This window comes from Monodon monoceros, unplaced genomic scaffold, assembly GCF_005190385.1.
Source record: "Monodon monoceros isolate NGI ecotype Baffin Bay Population unplaced genomic scaffold, NGI_Narwhal_1 Super_Scaffold_15, whole genome shotgun sequence".
Taxonomy (NCBI): Eukaryota; Metazoa; Chordata; class Mammalia; order Artiodactyla; family Monodontidae; genus Monodon; species Monodon monoceros.
Window position 1 is genome coordinate 49,118,448 of NW_021703771.1, and position 26,155 is coordinate 49,144,602.

At 34.7% G+C, this 26,155-nt stretch overlaps 1 protein-coding gene across 7 annotated transcripts in view; it reads right to left on the reverse strand.

Moving 5' to 3' along the window:
• The window catches only part of TBC1D32 (TBC1 domain family member 32), a 185,340-nt gene that overhangs the window by 127,318 nt on the left and 31,867 nt on the right, over window positions 1-26,155 (reverse strand). For all 7 annotated transcript variants that reach the window (XR_003793726.1, XM_029224009.1, XM_029224008.1 and 4 more), the window contains 10 exons: window positions 24,799-24,877; window positions 24,569-24,672; window positions 24,416-24,477; window positions 23,710-23,854; window positions 21,285-21,344; window positions 14,481-14,571; window positions 11,176-11,316; window positions 8,603-8,695; window positions 3,825-3,967; window positions 2,092-2,219 (listed from right to left, as the gene is read on the reverse strand). Coding sequence is in view for 6 of the 7 variants with exons in the window: in XM_029224009.1 (XP_029079842.1) it covers window positions 2,092-2,219; window positions 3,825-3,967; window positions 8,603-8,695; window positions 11,176-11,316; window positions 14,481-14,571; window positions 21,285-21,344; window positions 23,710-23,854; window positions 24,416-24,477; window positions 24,569-24,672; window positions 24,799-24,877 (1,046 nt within the window). In the remaining variant the exon portion in view is untranslated. The remainder of the gene's footprint in view (window positions 1-2,091; window positions 2,220-3,824; window positions 3,968-8,602; window positions 8,696-11,175; window positions 11,317-14,480; window positions 14,572-21,284; window positions 21,345-23,709; window positions 23,855-24,415; window positions 24,478-24,568; window positions 24,673-24,798; window positions 24,878-26,155) is intronic.

Genomic DNA, 26,155 nt, shown 5'->3' on the forward strand with positions numbered 1-26,155 from the left:
CCACAACAGTGAGAGGTCCACGTACCGCAAAAAAAAAAAAGTAAAGGGATGAAGAAAGACATATGCTGACAATCAAGAGAAAGCTGGAGTAGCTATATTAATTTCAGACTTCACAGCAAGGAAAATTACGCAAAGGGCACATTACATAATAAAGGGGGTCAATTTTCCAAAAGGACATAACGATCCTTCATGTGTATGCACCCAATAGTATCAAAATACATGGAGCAGAAACTAACAGAAATGCAAGGAGAAAAAGATGAATTCACTGATATAGTCTGAAATTTCAACACCCCTCTGTCAGTAATTGACAGATCCAGCATGAAGCTAGTAAGGACATAGCTGAACACCGCCAACTACCAACAGTACATAACTGGTATGTATAGAATACTTCAATAGCAGAATATACATTTTTCTCAAGCTCACATAAGACATAACATTCACTAAGAGACCACATTCTGGGTCATAAAACACATTTTAACAAATTAAAAATATAAATCATACAAAATATACTCTCTGACCCATAAATAACTCAGAGGTCAAAGAAGTCTCCAGAGATGTTTAAAAATATTTTGAACTAATGAAAATGAAAACACAACTCAATTGTCAGATGCAGCAAAAGCAGTGCTTAGAGGGAAATTTATATCATTGAATGTACATATTAGAAAGAAAACCTAAAATTCAATAACCTAAGCTTTCACCATGGAAAATGAAACTAAATCCAAAAGGAAGAAGACAATAAAAACTAGAGCAGAAATCAGTCAAATTAAAAACAGGAAATGAACAGAGGGGGGGAAAGCTAGTCTTTTAAAAAGATCAGTAAAATTGAAAAGCCTCTAGACAGGTTAGAGGCGAAAAAGAAAAAGTAGAAGCAAATTAACATCAGAATTAAGAGGGGCTGTCTCTACTAATCCCATAGACTTTAAAAGGGTAATAAAGCAATACTGTAAAAAAAAAAAAAAAAAAAAAAAACCTCTGCCCACAAATTTAAAACTTAGATAAGTGGACCAATTCCTTGAAAGACACAACCTGCCAAAATTCTAACAATCTGAACAAACCCAAATCTATTGAAGAAATAGAATAAATAATAATCTTCCTAAACAGAAAACACCACACCCAAATAGGTACACTGGTGAATTCTATCAAACATTTAAGAAATTATGCCAAATCTCTTCCATAAGATCGACACAGAACACTTCCTAACTTATGAGACCAGCATTTTACAGTAAGGCCAAAGATCACAAAAACTACAGACCAATCTCTCTCACAAACACAGACAAAAATCCTCTACTAATATTAGCAAATCAAATTTAACAATGTATAAAAACAATTATTCTAGGTACGCAAAGCTGGTCCAATATTCAGAAAGTTAATTAATGTAATCTACCACTTCAACAGGATAAAAGAACACTCACTGTGGTGTTATTTATGAAGGCAAAATCCTAAACAAACTTGATATCCAATAATTGGACAGAAGTTTGAATAAATTATGGTAAAGCATACAAAAAAGTATCAGGGCTATTAAAAATGTTTCATTCACCTAGGAAGATGCTTTGGTTACACACAAAAAAACTGCAGAGTAATGTATACACCATTTTTGAAATGAGAAAGAATTCTATAAACATGAACATATATACTTGATGCATCATTATAGGTGCAGAGAAAGTCTGGAAGCATAACCAAAATGTTACCATTGGCTAAGCCAGGAGATAGAACGGAGTAGGGGTTAGAGAAGGAAGATGTGGAAGTAGTCAGCATTTCCATTGTGTGGTTTAACTTGAAATCAATCATGTGTGGCTTTAGAAGTTGATAGAGTACAGTCCAAGGAAGCAAAAAAGATCCCATGTAGAGTGAACCCTCCTATTCTTATTTTGAAGTTGCAGACATCAAGACCTACTCTGCCTGTATAATCCATAATCCTGGTTACTCCTGCAACTTTCTGATGATCTAATGTTAGCAGTTGATCAGGAAACCTAACTATGTCTAGAATAGTTATCCCGATTTTCATTAATATATGACAAAATTTTGGGAAACTTTAAATCAGGTATGAGAAAATATGCTAAAAAATTCCACAAATTCAAAACAGAAACATACCTTTTTTCTTCAGAAGAGCTCACATTTTCTCCATAAAGTAGTAGAATAAGTCCTTCTTCTACAGAAGCAATTCTTGCCAAAATATCAGCTACATGAATTAAAGCTGTTTCAGAGCAATTTGGAGCAGCCTGTACATTAAATATATCATATAATTTTAAGACACGCTAACATATCACAGACTAACATTCAAGGGTGGTCGTGTAGTCCAATAAAGTTATATTACCACAACAAAAAAGTTGATTGTTTGGCTGTGAAATAATGTCTGAATTAAATGTGTCATTAGATTATATTCTCGTACCAGCACAGTTGATAAGGCAAATACATACACACTTTTTACCCAAACCAATTATTGATTATTTAGACAGTTGAAAAACTTGCTATCACAGTTTTATATGTATATAATTCTAGTTGACAAATGCAGTAGCTCTTCTTTTTAGCCCTTTACTTCTCACTCACTGGGTTCCTGTATATCCGATCTAATTTTATTATACATGGTATCTAATAAACTACCATCTTTTCTAAGGGATACCATCCCTTCCTACACCTGGTTGTTGGGTCATGAGTTGTAGGTGTGACTAAGGACAGTCAATTCATGGGCTGGCAAATAGCCAATGATGTCATCTAATGAGAAAACATAGGTTGGACCAATCATATTTCCCCACTTTTGATTCCTAAAAGTACTAAAACTAGCTTTACCAGTATATACTGGTAAAGAAAGATGCCAAAAGAAAACAGAAAGTTAAAGATAGATGTATGAAGCAAAGAAGCAAACAATAGCTATGGCTCAAGATTCAGGAGTACATTTCTCAGCTCTGGTATACGGTTTACGTTTCACAATTTACTTTATGGCATTCTATAATATTCAGTTGTGTATTATGCTCTATTTGTTTCTTCTCTGCTCATCTCGTTTCCCTGAGGTTGACTAAGGTCAAAATACTTTCATTATATCTACTTACTTTCCTAGAATTCCATACTTTGTACTACATTCACATAAATGCTTAATGTTTTCTAAATGAGCAATAAATAATGAATACTTGAATGGGTGAGCAGCTGCCCAGCCCATTGAGAGGTGGGCAAAGGGAGACGAAGCTAATAAAAACACTACAAAACACAGACATGGAAAGGCGAAAACCTCTAGCCTACTGATAAAGCTTTAAGTCATTCCCCAGAAATTTAAGTCATAAAAAGTGGAGAGATATATTAGACTGCACTAGTGGTAGTGGTACCAACTCTTCCACCTGTTAAATGTCTGACCTTAAGCAATTTGCTTCTTTCAGCCTCAGCTGTGAAGGTTAAATTATATAATGTAAGGATATATACTGTACAACCTGTAAAGAGACATATATGTATGTTCAGAACTGGGATAATTATAAGTTTTTCTAAAGTAGTACTTGTTCTTCATGTAAAACAAAGCTGGCTGTTCAGGAAAATATTTCCAAAGGCTATACAGTTGCCATTAAAACAAACAACAAAACATTCACAAGACTCATTAGATTTGCAAAACAAATAGCTTAATATAATAACTTTAGTCCTTACAATCTAAGCCTGACCAAAACAAGTTTAAGATGTTATTGTACTTTCTCCCCACATTGTCACAACTAAAATCAACTGATTGTATAACTAAGATTTAAAATACATTTATAGGGAAAATGGTATAATACTTCAGATTATCAAATTTAGAAGTCCCACTGAATATTCACTAATATCCAATTAAGAGACTCTTTAATACTAACCTTAGTTCCTTTCATTAGGTTATGAATAGGTTGAAGAAGCGCCTCGATCACAGTGCTGTTATATAAACATTCAATTGCACATTCTTTTTGATCACAGAGTATACAAAGAATTTCAGTTACCATACTTGCAGGAGAGTAATTCTCTGATAAAGAAGAAGTATTTTTTGAAAATTAAAACTTAGAACATTATTATATCTTTTATTTCTGTTAACTACTGCTGTTCCAAAAAGCTCATCAAGGTTAATTAAAGGATGCCCAAAGGATGATTTATTACCAAATTATGACCTTAAACTTAAGACAATGTTAGCTTAACTTATCTTCAAGTTAATAAAAGTGAGTAAATGATAATATAAATACCAAAAGACACCATGAGATCATTTGCTGTTTGACATTAAAGCTCTGCTTCATAGTGAGAATGTGGTCTGAAACAGATTTACAACTTCTCCCCTCCTGGCAAACACCTTACTTATTGTATTCACTTTTCTTCTTTTTCTTAAAAAATAAGAAAGTGTCTTCAGGTGTCAAGCCTTGTAGAAAATTAGAGTCATTAAGACAAAACACAGCCAAAAAGAAGGCAGAGGAGAAACTTTAATGGAGACTAGAATACTTCTTATGTTACCATAAAACCAATGAAATGAATGAGAATTTTTAAGACTTTGTTTTAAAATATACATAAGAAGACACAGATACAAATAAATATAATATGGGGAACAGTCCCTAAAATAAATATGGTATTTTTAGTTTCATAAATTAACATTTCCAGACACTTGAACTCCTAATATACTGAACAAAATAGTATTTTACATGAAAATAATAAAGTTTTACAAAACAGTGTTTTACAAAAGTTAGTAATGTAAGGTTGTCCTAGTAAGATACAAGACTAAAACACCAAAGTTCTTAATTTATACTACAGTATTCCATACTCCATAAATACACTAAGCAAATACTTGACAGAAAGGGAAAACAGAAAAGTTCAGTGATTTTTTTAACCAGCTCAAGATGAGAAATGCTGTTTGCAGTGAGAGACTACTGATGAGCATCTGACCATTATTCATTCATTCATCCAACTTTCTGCTACTTTTGAGTACTACATAGACAAAGAAGTAAATAAGACAAATAGTTCACAAGATGGTAAACAAAGACATTATCAATTATAACAAAGGATAATATTTTTCATAAAGGAAGCATAGTATGCTGTAGGAGCATATAGCAGGGGTACCTAACCTAGTACTTTATACATGTAAATATCAATACCTTAAAGGCAGAAAAAGTATGAGAAACATTGTTAGGACTAATAGGCCGTTATAATTGCATGGATAAAACCTACCAATTGATAGATGTATTACAACACTAATATATGACCCAAATAATTTTTTTCTGTGATTCACCTGTGTTCCTCTAAGAATTTGTACCATCATTTCTAAAGTAACTTCCATGTTTAGAATGTTTGAGTCTATAAATCTGGGGAGGGGGGAGGAGGCGGGTTGTTATTAAGTGTTTTACTTTGAAAACAAACTTTTTCCTTTGAATATCAATACAAGTTATCTTTTAAATGTTAACATTTAAAAAAAATTTTATAAGTCAGCCAACAGTTATAAGACTAAAAGGTATTTTTCTGAAAAAAAGAAAAGGTTTTCCTTTGCTTTATTCTTCAATAAAAGACGACCCCGAAAATAAGTACTGGATATAAACTGAAACAAGCAAGCTGATCAAAACACCCAAGAAAATATAAAGGATAGAAAATAGCAATAAAGAACACACTAGTACCTATTAAACTTATCTTAATATCGTTTAAGAACATCTTGATCTTAAACATCAGAATTCTCAGCAAAACTGGTTCTAAATAAAAATATACACCTTAAATATCAGTGAAAAAAATTAAATTTCATGGTTTACTTCCAGGACCAAGGCATTTCCTTTTTTTTACTTTTTTTTTAATAGATCTTTATTGGAGTATAATTGCTTCACAATACCCTGTTAGTTTCTGCTGCACAACAAAGCGAATCAGCCATATGCATATACATGTCCCCATATCCCCTCCCTCTTGAGCCTCCCTCCCATCCTCCCTATCCCACCCCTCTAGGCCATTGCAAAGCACCGAGCTGATCTCCCTGTGCTATGCTGCTGCTTCCCACCAGCCAACTATTTTACATTCGGTAGTGTATATATGTCAATGCTACTCTCACTTTGCCCCAGCTTCCCCCTCCCATCCCATGTCATCAAGTCCATTCTCTGTGTCTACCTCTTTATTCCTGCCCTGCAACTAGGTTCATCAGAACCATTTTTTTTTTTTTGAGATTCCATATATATGCGTTGCCATACGGTAGTTTTCTCTTTCTGATGTACTTCACTCTGTATGACAGACTCTAGGTCCATCCACCTCACTACAAATAACTCAATTTTGTTCCTTTTTATGGCTGAGTAATATTCCATTGTATATATGTGCCACATCTTCTTTATCCATTGATCTGTCGATGGACATATAGATTGGTTCCATGTCCAGCTATTGTAAATAGTGCTGCAATGAACACTGTGGTACATGTCTCTTTTTGAATTATGGTTTTCTCAGGGTATATGCCCAGTAGTGGGATTGCTGGGTCATATGGTAGTTCTATTTTTAGTTTTTTAAAGAACCTCCACACTGTTTTCCATAGTGGTTGTTATCAATTTACATTCCCACCAACAGTGCAGGAGGGTTCCCTTTTCACCACACCCTTTCCAGCATTTTTTTGATAATGGCCATTCTGACCAGCGTGAGGTGATACCTCATTGTAGTTTTGATTTGCATTTCTCTAATAATTAGTGGTTTTGATCATCTTTTCATGTGCCTCTTGGCTGTATGTCTCCCTTGATGAAATGTCTATTTAGGTCTTCTGCCCATCTTATAACTGGATTGTTTTCTTGATACTTGAGTTCCATGAGCTGTTTGTATATCCTGGAGATTAATCCTTTATCTATTGTTTCATTTGCAAATATTTTCTCCCATTCTGAGGGTTGTCTTTTTGTCTTGTTTATGGTTTCCTTTGCTGTGCAAAACCTTTTAAGTCCCATTTGTTTATTTTTGTTTTTATTTCTGTTACTCTAGGAGATAGGTTAAAAAAGACCTTGCTGTGGTTTATGTCAGTGTTTTTCCTATGTTTTCCTCTAATAGTTTTAATAGTGCCTGATCTTACAATTAAGTCTTTAATCCATTTGAAGTTTATTTTTGTATGGTGTTAGGTAGTGTTCTAATTTCATTCTTTTACATGTAACTGTCCAGATTTCACAGCACCAGTTACTGAAGAGACTGTCTTTTCTCCACTGTATGTTCTTGCCTCCTTTGTCGTAAATTAGGTGCCCATATTTGCGTGGGTTTATCTCTGGGCATTCTAACCTGTACTCTTGATCTATATTTCCATTTTTGTGCCAGCACCATACTGTCTTGATTACTGTAGCTTTGTGGTATAGTTTGAAGTCAGGGAGCCTGATTCCCTCAACTCCAAAGCAATCTTGTTCTTTCTCAAGATTGCTTTGGCTATTTGGGGGTCTTTTGTGTTTCCACATGAACTGTAAGATTTTTTGTTCTAATTCTGTGAAGAATGCCATTGGTAGCTTGATAGGGATTGCAATAAATCTGTAGATTGCTTTGGGTAGTATAGTCATTTTCACAATTTTGATTCTTCCAATCCAAGAACATGGTATATCTCTCCACCTGTTTATGTTATCTTTGATTTCTTTCAACAGTGTTTAATAGTTTTCTGAGTACAAGTCTTTCACCTCCTTAGGCAGGTTTCTTCCTAGGTATTTTATTCTTTTTGTTGCAGTGGTAAATGGGAGTGTTTCCTTAATTTTTCTTTCTGATTTTTCATTGTTGGTGTATAGGAATGCCAGAGATTTCTGGGCATTAATTTTGTATTCTGCAACCTTACCAAATTCATTGATTTGTTCTAGTAATTTTCTGCTGGCATCTTTAAGATTTTCTATGTATAGTATCACATCATCAGCAAACAGTGAGTTTTACTTCTTTTCCAACTTGTATTCCTTTTATTTCTTTTTCTTCTGATTGCTGTGGCTACGACTTCCAAAACTATGTTGAATAATAGTGGCGAGTGGACATCCTTGTCTTGCTCCTGATCTTAGTGGAAATGCTTTGTTTTTCACCGTTGAGTATGATGCTTGCTGTGGGTTTGTCATATATGGCCTTTATTATGTTGAGGTAGCTTCCCTCTATGCCCATTTTCTGGAGAGTTTTTATCATAAATTGGTGTTGAATTTTTTCAAAAGCTTTTTCTGCATCTATTGAGATGATCATATGGTTTTTATTCCTTAATTTGTTAATGTGGTGTGTCACACTGATTTACATATACTGAAGAATCCTTGCATCTCTGGGATAAATCCCACTTGATCATGGTATATGATCCTTTTAATGTGCTGTTGGATTCTGTTTGCTAGTATTTTGTTCAGGATTTTTGCATCTATGTTCATCAGTGATATTGGTCTATAATTTTCTTTTTTTGTGATATTTTTATCTGGTTTTGGTATCAGGGTGATGGTGGCTTCGTAGAATGAAGTTTTTTAGAAGAGTCTGAGAAGGATCAGTGTTAGGTCTTCTCTAAATGTTTGATAGAATTCTCCTGTGAAGCCATCTGGGAGGACCAATGTAATTTCTTATGAATAATGCTGCATCTTAATGAAACCTCTTTACTAAACTAGGTCCATCACTCAAAACATCCAGAAAATAGAATATTTTTAGATGGTTTCTATTTCTCTATTTATAATAACGATAGAAGCAGAATTACCTAAATGACCAGGTGATGTCATCTTTGGACAACTTGGTGAGTAATAGATAAGTTGGGTAAACAGAACCAGCAGATCTGCAAGGGATACTGAATCTTCAAAAAGGAAGGAAAAAAAAGTTATTTTCTAGCATATGTTTACAACTTAGAAAAATTTTAACTAAGCTTCCATCCTCCTAATCTGAGGTTTCATAAAGACTGTGGTACAATTAGGGAGAAAGGGGCTATAATCCAAGATTATATCAGGAAGAATAAATTAGACATAGTAAATTAAAAGATAACAAGGGTAAATGATGCAATAGGTGCTATGTGAAGGTGTAGTTTTACCACTTACGTTGAACCAATCATTTAATATAAACCTACCATAGAAAGATCTATGAATCTGATCAGGGCTGTTTCAGTTTATTCAATTAGGAGCAGTAAAATTCAGCTTAACATGCTGGTCCAGCTAACTTACCTATATAGCACTGTAGAATAGAGGTTAGCAAACCTTGAGCAGATAGTGAATAGTGTAGGCTTTGTGGCCAGTCTGTCACAAAGATTCAGCTTTGCTCTTGATGCACTAAAGTAGCCATAGACAATTTGCAAATGAATGAGTGTGGCTATTTTCCAAAAAAAAATTATGTATGCTGAAATTTGAATTTTATATATTTTTTCCCCATCACACATTAAGTTTTCCCAATAATTTAAGAATATACAAGCTAATCTTAGCTCAAAAACCATACAGAACAGTGTATCAGATTTGGTCTATGGGCTGTAGTTTACCAACACCTGTTATAGAAGCTTACATAAAAAATTTCTGGTGAAAGCACATGTGAATTAAAAGTGAATGCTGACCTATACTAAATACAGTAGGATAGATGTCTCAAAACTGAATTTTGAGATGATCTGTGACATCTGATAGGCCAAAATGTTGCTGTCAAAAGTCAATTAAAAATGCTAAATAAGTTGGATGATAGACATAAATTTAAGTTGAACACCTGAAACAGCACAAATATACATTAATCTTTCTATTTCTGTAAAGTTAACAATATCCTATACAACGGCAGCTCTTTTCTTGAAAGTCATTTCTCTGCGTGCCCACTATACGTAGGATTATATGGCAGTACCACATAAAAGTACATAAAACACTTTTTCTTAAGGAGTTCACAATCAACCATGGAGAAAAGGCTTAAGTAGAACAACTAGGAAACAGTATAAAATGTTCAAAATGAAGATACTTTATAACAGGAATGGGAATCTATAGCCATCATATCCTAATTTTGTAAGGCCTGCAAGCTAAGAATGATTTTTCCATTTTTAAAAGGTGTGTAAAACATGTCAGGGTCCTCAAAACCATTCCCAGATTCACTAGGAAGACTCAGAATTAAACATACAGTAATACCCCCAGCTATGATTTATTACAACAAAAGGAAACAAAGTAAAATCAAAGGGAAAAGGCACATAGGGTGAAATCAAGAGCAAACCAGGTACAACTGTCCAAGAGTCCTCTCCCAAGGAATCACACAGAATACACTTAATTCTTCCAACAACAAGTTGTGACAACACATGTGAAATGCTGTCTACCAAGGAAGGTCATTAGAGAGTCAATGTGCAAAGTTTTTTATTGGAGACTGATCGTATACATAAGCACTCGCTGTCCAATACATACCAGGATTCCAGACACCCAGAAGGAAAGCAGGTTTTCAGCTTAAAACACATTGTTTGTATTAAGAATGGCTCACTGTGCCTAAAATGTTATTAGTTCTGGCAACAGTGAAAAATCCAAGTTCCTAGATGCCAGCCAAAGTCCAGCCTTGCAAGCAGCCTTTTCTAAGGATAGTGGTCTCTTGCCTAATGTGTTAACTTTTTTGCACATGTATGCGTGTGCATATATACACACACAAAGAATATGCAACAGAGAGAGTATGTGGCCCAAAAAGCCCAAAATATTTATTATCTGGCACTTTACAGGCAAAGTTTGCTGATCTCTACTCTGTACTATATTCCTAGAATCGACAAAAGTTTTAAGGAAAGTAAGGAAGGCCACTAACAGCATGTGAATTCTGAAGGAGAAAACTTTAAAAATGGGACTTAGGGTAACAATAATATAGTAATATATCATATGGTACAGGGCTTTGCAGTTTATAAAACACTATTCCCAAACCTCTTCTCTGTGATCATCTCTTATATTCCCTGAGTCCAGCACTGATATTCTAGTTTTTACAGATAAAGAAACAAATAGTTCAGTGATTTGCCCAAAGATCTCAGCTAGTTTTTAGGGGAACCAGAACTTAAACAAGGACTTCCAACTCTGTATCCAGATTTGGATCATCCAGTATATCTAGGATTTTGAAGGTCAGAGAAAAAGTAAGGAAAATATTAAAGACAGGGAAAATAAAATTATACATATAGGAAGAAGTACATACTGAAAAACAAAAAAAAATAATAACACTTCGATATGTAAAAGCCTGTCAGCAGAACAAAAGGTACGTTGCTCAGTACCCTAGGAGAGACCAAGCCAAACCTCTAAATTTTAAAAATCCATAGCACAAATCTTACCATACCTGAACATATTCATATCTAATTGTACTTACCTTTTCTATTCTTCAGCTTTATAGGAAATAGCTTTCTGCCTTGTGTATAGATCAATAATCTTCCTAAAAGGCACAGTGAGTGAATAAAATAAATATATTGTAATTCTTGTCCTGAGTAGTAGAAAGTTTTCTGCTTATTCCCTTAAAAGAAAAACAATTATATTTGTTTTAATGCCATTATATTTTACAGTAGTTATTTCATTAAACAAGGCTGAATATTAAACAAGGCTGCAGTCTATAATGGAGACACTCGGTGTAAGTTTTTTTAAACATTCTTTACTGTTTCCCAAGAGACTTTAACACACCTAAATCTGAAGAAAAGCATTCATAATAAAATTTGTCAAACCTCAGAAAAGTACAACATGCATACCGTGTTCATTCTAAAACAAACACCATAAGATTGTTAGTTATCTCTCATTATAAAGATACTTCAAGTTAAGGAAGAAAGGAATATAAAACATTACTTATTGTTTAATTCTACCAATTAAAAGCCAGTACTACAAACGATATTTATAACCATGTTTGCAAAAGAAATTACAATCTCTAAAATACAGACTCCTTCTAACATATATCATTTATTCACTCATTCATCCATACATTCGAGATCTATTGAGTACCTCTTTTATTTAAGACCCTGAACTATTTGCTGGTGTCAAAAACCAAGAAGCAGCATGAAACTGGGCTTCCAATTCAGAGTACCGCAAACAGCCTGATACAGAGCATAGCGAGGACAAGTAGGAGAAACAAAAGCTAGAGGGTAGCTGCAGCAGATCACATAGGACTGAGCTGCAGAAAGAGTATGGGCTTTATTATAGAGGCAAATGGGATGATATTAAAGGGTTTCAAGCAGGAAAGGAATCAAACATGCATGTGGAAAACTGACTCTGATGGCAACATGGAAAGGTGAATGGAAGGCGGCCAAGGCTTAAAGTAAGACTCATTAGGAAAATCATGAACAAAAACCTCCATAAGAGAAAAGAATGGAGAACAGCAGACAAATGTTTAAGGAACTGAAATCAATATGCCTTAGCCAGAATTACATGCAGACCACGAAAAGATTAAAAAATTTCTCAATTTCCTAACTCAAATATCTGTGTACACAGTAAATTCTTCTTCTATTTAATTCTGAAGAAAAAATGTTTAGAAAGAGAATAGTGATTTCAGTCCTTGATATTTTAATATTGAAGTTGCCATGGATCTTCCAGATAGAATACTAAATATAATGAGTACATTGGTCTGGAATTCATGAAAGCAGTATAGACTTAAATATTTTGGAGTCATCACTTATATATATAAATATGTAATATTTGAAACCATGAGAGTGAATGGGCTCCTTCAAGAAAGAACAGGTAGACTAAGCTGAAAAAAAAAAAAAAGGCAAAACTTTTGTGAGCACAGACATATAAAGAAAAGAGCCTTTCAAGTGACTAAGAAAAACCTATTAGATGAGAATGAAGAAATCAAAGAATGGTACTAGGAAGATGAGGGAAAAGGTCAAGAGAGGCGAATGCTATAAAATGAGGGCAAGAAAGAAGAGAAAGTTAATAATGGGAAGACCACTGAACCATAGAAATAAAAGCCTCATTTCCATGGTTGAGAAGTGAATAGGCGGTAAAGAAATGGGACCTGGGTATATATTAAACACTTGGAAGGTCTTTTCTCTTAAGGGAAGCAGAGAGATGTGAGGTACATATGAACTTGCTCAGTTTTTTATATGAAAGATATGAGTAGGTTTAGAGAATGCAAGGAAAGGTACCAATAGAAGGGGAGACAAAACAAATGAAGCAATGTCCTGGTTCTTAAAAAAAAAACAAAACACCAGATGCAAACAGAATCAAGAACAGTCGAATAGATCAATCTGGAATGGAAGGATTACTCTTCATTGTAGCCTAGAGAAGGGAATACTGATAAGGGCATATAAATATGCATCTGTAGGTATAGATGCAGGACATTTGGGGATTTCATATCCAAAATGTTCCATTTTTCTCAGTAAAGTAGGATGCAAGGTTTCCTCGAGAGAAAAGTAGGCAGGAACAAGGCAGGGGGTTTGATGGGACTAGTGGAACACTGAAGAAAGAATATCTAAGTTGATTCCAAAGCAACACAAAGAGCCATGGAAGCCAGAGAAATACATCAGTGCACCATCAATTTAATGTTACAATGCTCTCTGTTCAATTTTCTGAGGACCAGAGATGATCTAAAGTTGAGTAAGTGCAGGCAGGAAACTCTGAAAGAAAGCAAGAATTTTGAAAGAAATGTCAAAAGAATGCAGTGAAGCACCCAGAGGTCTTCACTAGATAGGGAAAAAATCAAAGCCATGAAGGGCTGGGAGAGTGGTAGAGGGAAAAAAAAGCTAGATACAACATTTTAATACTAGAGTAGAAAAATTTATGAATTTACAGATGATAGAATATATATATCAACTTATATATCTTTTTTGTCTCTCGAAGTTCTGGCTTCTGTACTTTCTCCTCTACTACAAAATACTTATCTATTGAAACCTGTTAATAATCGGTCTTTGACCATTTTCCTTGAGTTAAGAATTTACTCAGGGATAAAGAAAATTATAAGATATCTTCATATTCTCAAAGAACTTAATATTTGCTTAGAGAAGTGACATAAAATAGAATGATAAAAGACATCAAATTCACATGGCAAGTTGTGTGACATAAGCAAAAGGGCAATAAAAATTCACACTAGGCAAAGGAAGCTTCCTGAAAACAGTTTATTCTTTCACAATAAGATTTATATCATTGTAGGGGATTATGGATAGTGGCAGCTGGAGTAGGAATAACAAAGTATACAGGCACTGGTATGCCTTCTAAGACAAGATTCACTTTAATCAATAACTAGATATGAGATTGGATAGATATATTAGGGCCAGATTATGAAATAACTAGGATATTTTAGCTCAGACTGAGTATAAGCAGAGAAGAATCACAGAGTGGGGTGAAGTGTCCAATAATAAGACAGTATTTTATAAAACAGAAACTTTCCTCCCACTAAAATGCATAAATGGCTGATACATTCATTCTTTCTTCCTCTAGTGTATTATTGCAGCATAACACACTAGGACATATACCGTGGTATGAACTGAAGAACTGCAGATGGTAAGATTCACTACGATAACCTCAAATGTAGATCGGCTATAAAAAGTCATCATTATGGTATATCTTAAATTTGTGGAAAGTATTTTATATTAGCAAAAGCAATCTAATTTATCATGATATTAAAAAATAAATTACTAAGCTATTTTTATTAACAAAATTTACCATTTTTAAAATGTAACAAAATATCATACTTACCACAAGGCTTTGAATGTCCCAAAACCTCATCAGCTTTCGTGGTCTTACACAACTCAAAGTACTGAACACACTGCTGAACTGCTGTAGTTATCTAATAAAATAATAGCTTATTAATTCCAGAAGTTTAAGTCCACAAGTCCATGTATTAAAAGAAGTTAGTCAAGGCTATAAAATATGCTGGGAAAATATTTAAGAAAAATATTCAGAAAATCTATAATAGCACCTTTCCAGGCCATTAAAGCTTAGTCTCCCCAGTTACATTTTAACTATGGCATCATTCTGGGAAACACAGAAAATATTTGTAAACCAACAAATATAACATTGTCACAATGTTGGTATCTAGGCAAAAATACAACTGTACTTTACATTTTATAGTGAAAGATGCAAAAATTCTGGCCATGACTTTAAAAATTATCTTGCCAATATCCCCAGTTCCCTTGCCTTTGAGTCTTTTCTTCCTACTTAGCCAGCAAAATGTGAACTGGATCTAGCCTTCATTTCTACCTTAGATACCAGAATTGCTAAAAAACTATAAAAAAATCTCAACCCAAAGAACAGTCATAAAAATTGACCTCCAACTTCTATACCCAGCGATTCTCTGTTAGTCTTTATTCTACCTCCTTCTCCCATTCTCCTCAAGCAGAGATATCTGATCTTCTCCCTTTCTTCTGCACCTACATACTTCCTGTAGATGCCCTCTCATTCTAACCCTCGAATAAAATAGAGGCCACCAGTGAGACAAGGAGTGATAACTGTTAGATCTGGTAATAAGAAGGTTTTTGGTGACTTTGAAAAGATCATTTTCAGGGGAGTTTGGGGAATAAAACTAACTATAAGGAATAGGAATGGAAAACATAAAGGCAGCTATAGTATAATTTTCATTTACAAGAAGGCTGGTTGTAAAAGAAAAAAACGAGTAAAACATAGGGGTGGGATCTTACAGTCAAGAATGAATTCCTCAGGTTGAAAGGATACGGTCATATGTAAGTAAATAGAAAGTCTGACTATGCAGGAGAGAAAGGATAATTGACAGAAAGGTGTCTAAGAGCAGGAGCAGCTAGGACCTAAGTGGAAGGAAGGGTTAAGCTTTAGATGGGAAAAAGATGGAGGTTGTGTGGATAGAGGCAAGTTCATAACCATGCAATCAAGGAATTGATAGATTTCCTAGTCTCATTCATTCTTATGGCCTCAGTTTCATGCAAAAGAGTTAACAGGGCAGGATTTCTATCATTAGAAAGGCCTGCTTACAAGATTGGTCCTTAACCAGCATCTGGGAACTTGGATTTCAGGAGCTTCCCCCCATTCTAAGAACTGTACCTAAACTGTACAATGTGGTTTATGCTGAACGTCTGTTTTCCTTCTGGGAATGTGGAATTCCTGGTATGTAGCAGGCAGAAGGTGCCAACATGATTAACCCCCAATTTAAAAAGAATATGGGCACTGAGTCTCTAATGAGCTACCCTGGTAAACAACATTTCACATGAGCGGTCACAATTTGACACTGGAGAAATTAAGTGGAGTCCTGTGTGACCCCACTGGCAAAAAAGACTCTTGGAGGCTTATGCTTGGTATCTTCCAGACTTTACCCAATGCGCCTCTTCCCTACACCAGTTTTGCTTTGTATCTTTTTTCTGTAAGAAATCATATCTGGGAGTACAACTATGTGCTGACTCCTATAAGTCCTCCCAGTAAATCATCAAATCTGGGGGTGGGCTTAGGGAACCCCCTTCCATATCTATGTCTTATCTAAATCAAACTTTAGGATCCAGATCAATAAAATGAAACTTCCCCCCAGAAATCTGGATCTCAAACTCGATATGACCAAAGAATAATAGACATTCAAATGAGTAAGTCCTCACCGAAACCCCTTTCAAAAAGCCAAGTCCTCTAAAACCTACACTCTAAATACAGTACTCCTGAGTCCACCCATTTATCCCAATACACTGTCATAGCCTTAATTCATGTTTCCATCATCTTTTGCTTGGATTACTGCAAAGCCTCTTAGGGGAGAAGTATTGAAGTAAAAACTATCTCCACCAAGCACCTTCAGCCCATTTTCCAAATTTTCCAAAGCCCTAATATATTACTTCAGTACATGAAAATCTATCAGTGGCTCACTAAACCTCCAGAATAAAGGCCAATCCCCTAAATTTGACAATAAGAACTTTTTAATGATCTAACATTAGTCTTATTCCTCTCATCCTCCAGATGTCCCCCTCTGCAGCCACACACACACGCACAGAGAAATACATTTACCTGTGTAAAAGTCTGTCACCAAAAGCCAGTTCAACATGTGACCAGTCAAATGACCAATTCATTAAAAGCAAATCCACTAAAAATCTCACCAGTCAATGCACACCAACTGAATTTGAAACACATTCAAACCTGAAATTCACAACAAACTCATTTTTATCTGCAAAAGGGAAAGGGCTTAAGATTCCCCTTAAGTAGGAAGGTTTGAGTGGAAGTAAAGTAAAGAGTAAGAAAGATTCCTATTTTTAATGGAATTATGAGGCCCTATCCTGCCTCATACATGAATGAAACAAACTGAGGTCAACTGGCACAGACCCAATTTAAAGCATCTAAGAACTTTTCAAAAAACATCATCCACTTAATATTAGCTTTCAGGGAACTGATTTTCAGGAAATTTCTCTAATACTAATTCACATTTCTCTTAGCAATCTATGTCCAGCCATATGAAATATGTGCAGTTTCCAAGTGTACTATGTGTTTTCCAATCCCTAAAGCCTTTAAACATGCTATTCCCATGGCCCTGAAATACTTTCCCACCACTACCTTAACCACCACCCCTCTTTCCCAGAATAACACCTATTCATTAATAAAAAAATTTCCCACTATCCTTGAAAATGAGCAATTGTTCTATAGATAAAAACCAGAACCATATTTCTATATAACCATGGTTAACAGGTATCTAGAACAAGTTTAAAACCTTGTTAATCATGACATGTCAACAGATCTCAATGAACATACTTTTGTAAGCAAACCAATCAGTTAGCCCCTTTCTTCTAAAAGTCAGCCAACAACAGACACATTCCAGGAAATCTACAGTTGGCATGAACTCACTCTCACCTCTGAAAGCCCAACCTGAGTTCCAAGTTTTCCCCGAAATTTTATATTAACAATCTGCTTTGCCTAATTAAGTAAGCAATAAACTCAGTTTTATGCATTGTTTCAGATACTGAACTGTGGTCTTAACCCTCAATGATTCTGGAGCTTACATTGAGATTACCTTGAGGATTCTCATTTGGCATCATTCCATGGGGTCCTCGAAGAAGAGTGTTCACTGGGTCCCCAAGTCCCATACTTTGATAATCCTTCAGATCTGCCACCACGTGAGTCTGTCTCAACAATGATCTAAGCTTCAACTTGCTTCACTGAGTTCTCATTGCTAGATTTTATTTTCCTTGGATTTGTAATGAAATAGGTCTTTGTACAAAGTGGCCTTTTGTTTTGGAGGAGCACCATTTGGTCAATAGTTCTACTATTAACCTGCTTATTCTTCTGTGTTCATTTTGTTTTTGTTGTTATTTGTAGACTCTGAACTCCTGTCTTCTTTTGGTTTAGCTTGCATCTACTGAATATATAAAGGAGTGTTCATAGGAAACAAAAGGAGGCACAGTCCAAAAAGTCTCTAATCCAGTCAATCCAGTCCAAGCCAGCCCTGAGATGAGTGGCTACCAGCAACAAACTCATGCAAAGGCAACTGGTCAAACTGCCTTGGGACTTCTACAAAAATTTCATGAGGACACTCCCTGACTTGTCAATTCTTGAAAGAGGGGAATCAATGATCATCATGTCACCAATCACACAGCCCCTCCCTAGCTTCTGCTTAGTCGGAACCTGAGACACCATTCATAAGCACACACTTTTGCCCAAAAGTACAGCGATCTGTTTCACGTTTGTCATGAGTTTATCTAAGGTGCAACCTCCTTGACAGAACTACTTCCTAGATGAACTTACTCTTAAGATCCTAATTCTTACACATAAATTGATAAATAGCAACAAAAAAATGACTTTGAAAAACTGCCATTATGGAGAACTTTTGATGTGACAAATATACTTGAGAGGCTCTAAAGAATTAGAAGACAAAAGAACAAATAGCTTCTCTGAGAACTCAAAGTACTATCTCCAAGATAATCTTTCTCACTCTTTACTTTACTTCCACTCAAACCTTCAAAGACCCATTCTTCCTTGCACTCAGTTCTACTCACCTTTATCTTCACTACCCACTTAAACCCACTTCTGTTCCTTCTACTCCTTCCTGTTACTTCTTACATGTGCTATCTTTTATTTGAGAAGGGGTAACAATCACAGAAAAAGGTACATCTTAGAAGAGAGACAATCACATGATATAATACCCCCTTTAAATTGCAGGAGCAAAAAGCAGATCTAGGGCTTCCCTGGTGGTGCAGTGGTTGAGAGTCCGCCTGCTGATGCAGGGGACACGGGTTCGTGGCCCGGTCTGGGAAGATCCCACATGCCGCAGAGCAGCTGGGCCCATGAGCCACGGCTGCTGAGCCTGCGCATCCGGAGCCTGTGCTCCGCAACCGGGAGAGGCCACAACAGTGAGAGGCCTGCGTACCGCAAAAAAAAAAAAAAAAAAAAGCAGATCTACAGTAGGTAAATTTAAATATTAAAGAGTCAAGTTGAGGGTATAAAAAGCGATTATCCTAAACCTTAGGAAAGACAAATTTGCTGTAAAATTCAGTATTTTATTTCATACTTATTCTCCTGCACTAGGAAATATGTACCAGCCAGCTCACTTAACTGTTAACCCCTAAGATTGGCGAGGCGGGGTGGGGGAAATATAAAAAACAGTAAGGTAGGGAGAATTTAAATAACCTAGCTGTCAATATTTTTTTTAAACGACTTTAAGAGGGCAAGAAAAATAGGAAACGTACTACATAATAAAGCCATTTCAGAAGTCATTCCCTTAAGGGTAAACTGGACAAAAGATTCAAATTGTTAAAAATAATAGTTATGCTGATAGCCAAAATGCTTTTCAATCAGTACAGATATTGCTTTAAAAAACTGATAGCACATAACACAAATTATTTGTTGCCCAATGCTACCTACTGAAAATGTCATATATGCCACAGACAGAACAAACTGCACAAAAGAGTAGCCACTAACCCATATTACTTTTAAATTTAAATGAATTAAAATTAAAGAATCAATTTAGGGACTTCCCTAGTGGCACAGTCATAAAGAATATGTCTGGCAATGCAGGGGACATGGGTTTGAGCCCTGGCCTGGGAAGATCCTAGATCCCAAAGACAAATCCATGGAGTGGTCCAAAGTTCCCACCGCAGATATACAAATTTTTTTTTTTTTTTTTAAGATATACAAAATTTGATCTTCAATTCTGAAAGGAAAATGGGAACAAACACACATGGCATCCATTTTCCCCAATGTTTCTTTTCAAAAGTTGGGTTTACTTTTAAAATTATATACACACACACACACACACACACACCATTAAAAAAAATCTCTTGATATTTTGGTAAATTTAGGAAAGCATTAAGAGAAAATGAGGTTTAAGATGAAATCTCATGCAAGTTTGATTAATTATGAACATGAAATATTTGAACAAGTTGATAGAATATTGAAGTTGATAATGAAGTAACTATTTGTAGGCTAAGAATTGATTATAGTATAATTCACTTTCCAAATAAGGAATGGATTTTAAGAGTTAATCTACAAGAAACATTTGAAATACGTCCACTAGGGCCTATGTCATACCAACAGTTATTTGTATGTCAAACCATAAGAGGAAAAAAATTGTTCTTGGCTTTTTCTCCTTTTTCTATTCTAGCAAGATCACTCTAGGCTCATATGGCAGCAACAAATTTCCAGTTAAAATGGGAATGAGAGAAATGTGGAAAGACTTTCAGTTTCTCTAAGGATTTGTAAATACCTATTACCTCTACAAATAAATTCCCATCCTAATATTCAACATCTCCCTCTTCTCCTTTCTGAAGCCTAATTCTCAAACACAAAACAATTATTATTCTCCTTTCAATTTATGTTCTACTGCAGTCTTCCTAAAATTCACAGTTCTAGGAATCGTTCCCTTTACCTCACTCCTCAACTCAAGATTCTACCTAACTACATAGAACGTATTTATTATCTCAAAGTCATATTAGTATAACTTTAATTTCACAATTTTCATGTTTGTCAATTAATTGCTAGACTTGCTGATTTCAGTTCCTTTCAGTGCCCTAACATGTTGTTCTACTAATAGCAGTAAATGCAGAAAATGTTATGAATATATTTTACAGTATTAGTTTATATTTAGTGTAACTTGAATCAATTTTTGCAAGTACAAAAGCATTTACCATTCTGAATTTTATCATGCAACTTTCAGTTAAAAGCATGGGTAAATTTTATAGAACAAACTCCCCTACAAACAACTGATCTGAATTAAACTATATGATAATATTGGGTTGGCCAAAAAGTTCATTTGGGTTTTTCCATAATGTTACAGAAAAACCCGAGCAAACTTTATGGCCAACCCAATACTTAATATGGCTTATCCCAAAATAGCTAGTTACCAGCCCAATTTACTATGAAGTTATATATTTCCTAACTGTTATCCTGACAGTGTTTTAAGTCTCTACTATTTATCCCTTTATGTTCACAGAATGGCAGTTTAAAAGTCACATAAAAGGGGGACTGCTTCATTATCCATATTAATCACTCAACTTTGCACATTCAAGTTATTACATCATATATCTTTTTCTGATAATATTTCTCAAGATAAGAACAGAAATATAGACTTACCAGAGATTTATATTTCTTTTCAATAAGTCTTAGTACTGCAGTTCTGCTGTAATATGCATGCTAAAATTAGGAGTAAAATGGTATTTAATATTCAAGCTATACCATTCAAAATCTATTTTTCCTGTAACATTTCTTTAACATAAATTACACAATAACTTAGTTTAAATTATTGTAATCAGGGTAAAACACGTTTTTCTAAGTACAATGGATTATGAGCATACCAGTCATAAGAATGAAAATTATATTAAAAACTGGAGCATTTACTGACAAACCAATAGAAAACAATCTACCCCTCAGTTGTGTCCAGTTACCATGCTAAATTACTTTAAAACCAAAAAAAACCCATGTCTGACTACCAGTGTATGACAGAGCCTAAAGTAAAGATTAAGAAGTGAGGGCGAGGGAGGTCGGGGGAGGAATCACAACTCTCACAATGAAGAGGGTACTGTACTGTTTATACATGCAGAAATCTGCCAAGGTTGAAATGCTCTGAAGGGACAGTATCTTAATCATTCTCTGCCAGTCATGTTTTAAAAATGATTCGAAGCGCCAAAAAACTCTCTCCTTAGAACTAATCATGGATGAGATTAAAATATGATTTTTATGCATTGTACAAAGGGGAAAATTTACAGGAATATTACTTATGTTCGATATCATTAGCCTTCAATGTAGTTTATTTTACTTTAAAAAATTAAATAATAGTCTGTAAAAATCTATCAAAATTCTGGGGAGTAGAATTTAATTAAGTGGGGTTTGGGTTAATTGAGGGTTAATCAAAACCCTGTGTGTTTTAACCCTTGTAGCTTAAAATGTTTTAAAAAATCATTAATCTTTTTTTCAGGTTTAGTAAGAGAAACATATTGACTTACAATTAAACTATTGATCATGTTCTAAAACGAAAGCCTCATAGTACATCCCTTAGACTGGAGTTGACATACCACAACCCTCAGGCCAAATTCAGCTGCCCCCTGATATGGTAAACAATGTTTTATTGTAACACAGTCACATCCATTCATTTATATATTACCTATGGATGCTTCTGGGCTCCTGAGAACTGAGTAGTTGCAACAGAAACAGGACAGCCCACAAAGCCAGAAATATTTACTGCTTGACCCTTTACGTAAAGTTTGACAACTTCTGCCTTAGATGAGTGGAGGAGAATGTGATAAATTTTAATAATACTAGAACACACTTGGGGAGCTGATTTAATAATTTTCCATTGGTTTTCCTGTAATGTGCATCATTCTCTTAAGAATCAAGTGCTGACAATAAAAATGTTAAGTAAAAAAAAGTTAATTATAAACAGAATATGATTTGTTAAAATTCACCTGTTTAGGTCTTTTTTAAAGCATACAACCACATAAAACAAAATCTTAATAGCTGTTATCTCTGAGTTATAGAATTAGAGAAATATAATTTTACTTGTGCTTTTACATATTTTGTATATTGTCTACAATAGTGGTGTAATTTGATAATCATAAAAAAGAAAAAGGTCAAATGTCAGATGTGAGGAACAAAGGGTTCAGGTAAAATTAAGTTGAGCAAGCATTTATCAAACATATACTATATGTAGGCCAGGTAAGTGCTAAGCACCAAACAGAATTATGTTTTGGTTAACTGGGCATTATTATACAGTCTAGATAAAAGGCAAAAAAAAAAAAAAAAAAGAAAGAAAGAAAGCCATCAGCTAGATAATGTCCAAATCGTGCTCAGCAGTAAATGAACATGTTGCTGCTTTGCTTTGCATGGTTTGCATAGCAAGTCATGGTCCCATTCCCATCCTTCCCCACTGCAACAACTACAGGTTGAGAGGGACAAAGATGTAAGAACACAGGCCAACACAGCTATGACTACTGCCAGACACAGACCACTCTTATTCAACAGATGAGGGAGGTAACAGTGTAAGAATCTTTTAATAGTAGTTTCAGTTCTAAGATAGTGATCAACTCCACAGGAGGTCACCAGCATTCAGGCATTAGACACATTTTACAAACTGCAATTTCATTAAGTGGCAAATGAAGAGATGTTTTCAGACCTCTAAGCCAGAGAAAAGTGAGCATTGCACCCTTATGTTCTACCACATCTGCTTAAAAAATTCATAGCTTTTAAACTAAGACATGATTTTGGATAGGTCATCAGTTTAATAGATTCAAATGAATTACCATTAAAATCCTTTTCTGACTCTGTCACCTAATAGGTAAACCATCTTGAGCAAGTTACTTCTCTATCCCTCAGTTGCTGCATCTGTAAAATGGGATAATAATACCACCACCTACATCATAGATTGTTATAAGAATTAAGTGAGTTAACATGTGTAAAAGTGATAGAACTCTTGGCACACAGTAAACATTCAAACAGCAGCTATTCTTTGACACAGTAGAGCAATACACAAAGAAAGGTAGTAAAACATTCCGTATTTCCTTACCATCCACTTTTTGAACCACACAGCCTTGGTATCAACCAATGCAAGAAAGTATATCGGATCCAAAATCTTTTGTGAGACAAGATGGCTTTGATCATGTTTAACTGATAATAAAGACAAAGTACTCTCCACAATTTCTTCCATATACCTTAAAGTTTGGGAAAGAAGTGATTTTTAGAAAAAAAACAAATGCTATATATATGTAATAGTGACATTTTATATTTATGGAATGATAAAGTAATAGGTAATCTTTAGAAACATTTTTTAATATTTCAGTAAATAGCAGGGGTGAAATTCACCCCCAGTTTTCTCTGCTCTAAAAATTTATGTTCTACTTCAACACTGGCTGTCCAAATTTAACTTTCCTTTTTAGACCCACAGTTACTCTTACAACCTTATTAAAAATCTTAGAACTAAAAAGGGAAAAGTTTAAAGAACATTCAAGGAACTTGACCAAAGTAGCAAAGACCAGTAATGAAAGAACCTGAAGCTACAACAGCCTCTTACCTTGTTGTGATAATTAAATGGTATAAAATGGTACTTGCATAGAGCCATTCACATAGCTAAGTAAAAAACATGAAAAGCTAAAAAATAAACTAGTAAGCCTTTCCCAACCAGATAAATCAGTTAAGACCGTCTCTACTCTCTTTGAAATGTATATGGACAGTAACACTCCTAATTTTATACGGGCATAAACTAGGGGGCTTACTTTTCTGGGTGTCGAATCCAGAAAGATGGAGCCTCTTTCTGATATTGATTTAGAAGACGAACCTATAAAACAGTGCATAACCGTTCTCAAGAAGTTAGAATTCTTAAATATAGAATTAAACAGAAATAAAAGCATATTATAAAAAATGAATACCTTTTTAAGTAAGTGGATCACATTAGGATTAGTTATATCTATGCCAGTTGTAAGAGTAGGAATATGATTTTCTCTAGAAAGAAAGTATAACTCCAAATATTTAGCTAAAAAGAAAATATAAAAATAAGGTTATAATACCATTCATTCACAGTGCTTTCTGAAACAGTTATTTCCTATCCATTTTCTTAAGTACAAACTTATAAATTTTAAAAATTATATAATAAACATACCTAAGCTTTTATAAATTTCCTTGGTCATATGTAATGGTGAAAGTGTAAACGTCTGTGCATAGAATTTTAAAATCCGGTCCTATGGAAATGAAACAAGATTTGTATCCAATATTCTTTCATCATCTATTTTTGTAAGAATCGTTTTCTACATAGTAAAAAACTTAATAAACACAAGACCATTCAAAAATTTCGGTAGAAATGTAATTAAAATGGCACATTCTTGTGTTGGTTGGCAAAAAGTAAAGTCAACCAAAACTAAGAGTCAATCTAATACAGCAGTATATTGTAAAATCTGGTAATAGCAGATACAGACATGGGGAGATGGGGTGAAGAAAGGAAACAATATAATTTGTTACAATTTGACACAATGTAAAGGAGTCAAAGAAACAGTAGGAGTACTAAATGTAAAACAAAACAAACAAAAAACCCCACTCCTTTCCAAATCCACTATTTGTTTTTGTTTTAATTGCTCACATAGGAAGATTAATTAGATTGTTAGGACTTCAATAATTTTGCCTATTCCCAAGAAAAATATTATATTCCAAAATTTTACATTATTAAAACGTAAAGTAGAAACTACCACAATGTAAATGAATTAAATGAGATAACAGATGTAGTCAGTACCTGACACTCGTAGGTAACTAGAAATGACAGCTTATCATTTTAATTATACCAACTTTGATGGGATTGATCCTAACCGTGAAATTCAGTTTCCCATTAAAAAAATAAAATTCCCTCAAATGATCTACTCTGAAGAAAAAAATAACCTTGACTATATCAAATATTAGATGAATACACTTACAAACAATGGTTACCCAAGTGACTAAAAATATATTTCAATAACCCAAGAGGTTCGTACTGAACACAGGATATTAAATACTTTGGGAAGTTTTCATATTTGCAGCAATTGGTAAGTATTTGTCATACTTTTCGAACACTATAGGCTTCACTCAGTTACATGTAAGAGTCCTTTAGAGCAGCATTCCCCAACCTTTTTGGCACCAGGGACCAGTTTTGTGGAAGACAATTTTTCCACAGACAGGAGGGCGGGGATGCTTAAGGCCATAATGCGAGCCATGGGGAGCGGCAGATGAAGATTAGCCGCTCACCTCCTGCTGTGTGGCCCAGTTCCTGGGGGCTGGGGACCCCTGCTTTAGAGTAGAGAAGGAAGAAACAGAATCAAACTCAAGAATTTGGGTAAAGCATAAGTTCTAGATGAAAAGAACACCATGCCTTGTTTTCCATTCAAGTTGATTGGTTTCATTACCATTTCCCCTCTACGACAACGTCTTCCAGTTTTATTGCCTTAAGTATCCACACTGACTCTTGCTGAATATAATGGACAAATCAGGCCACT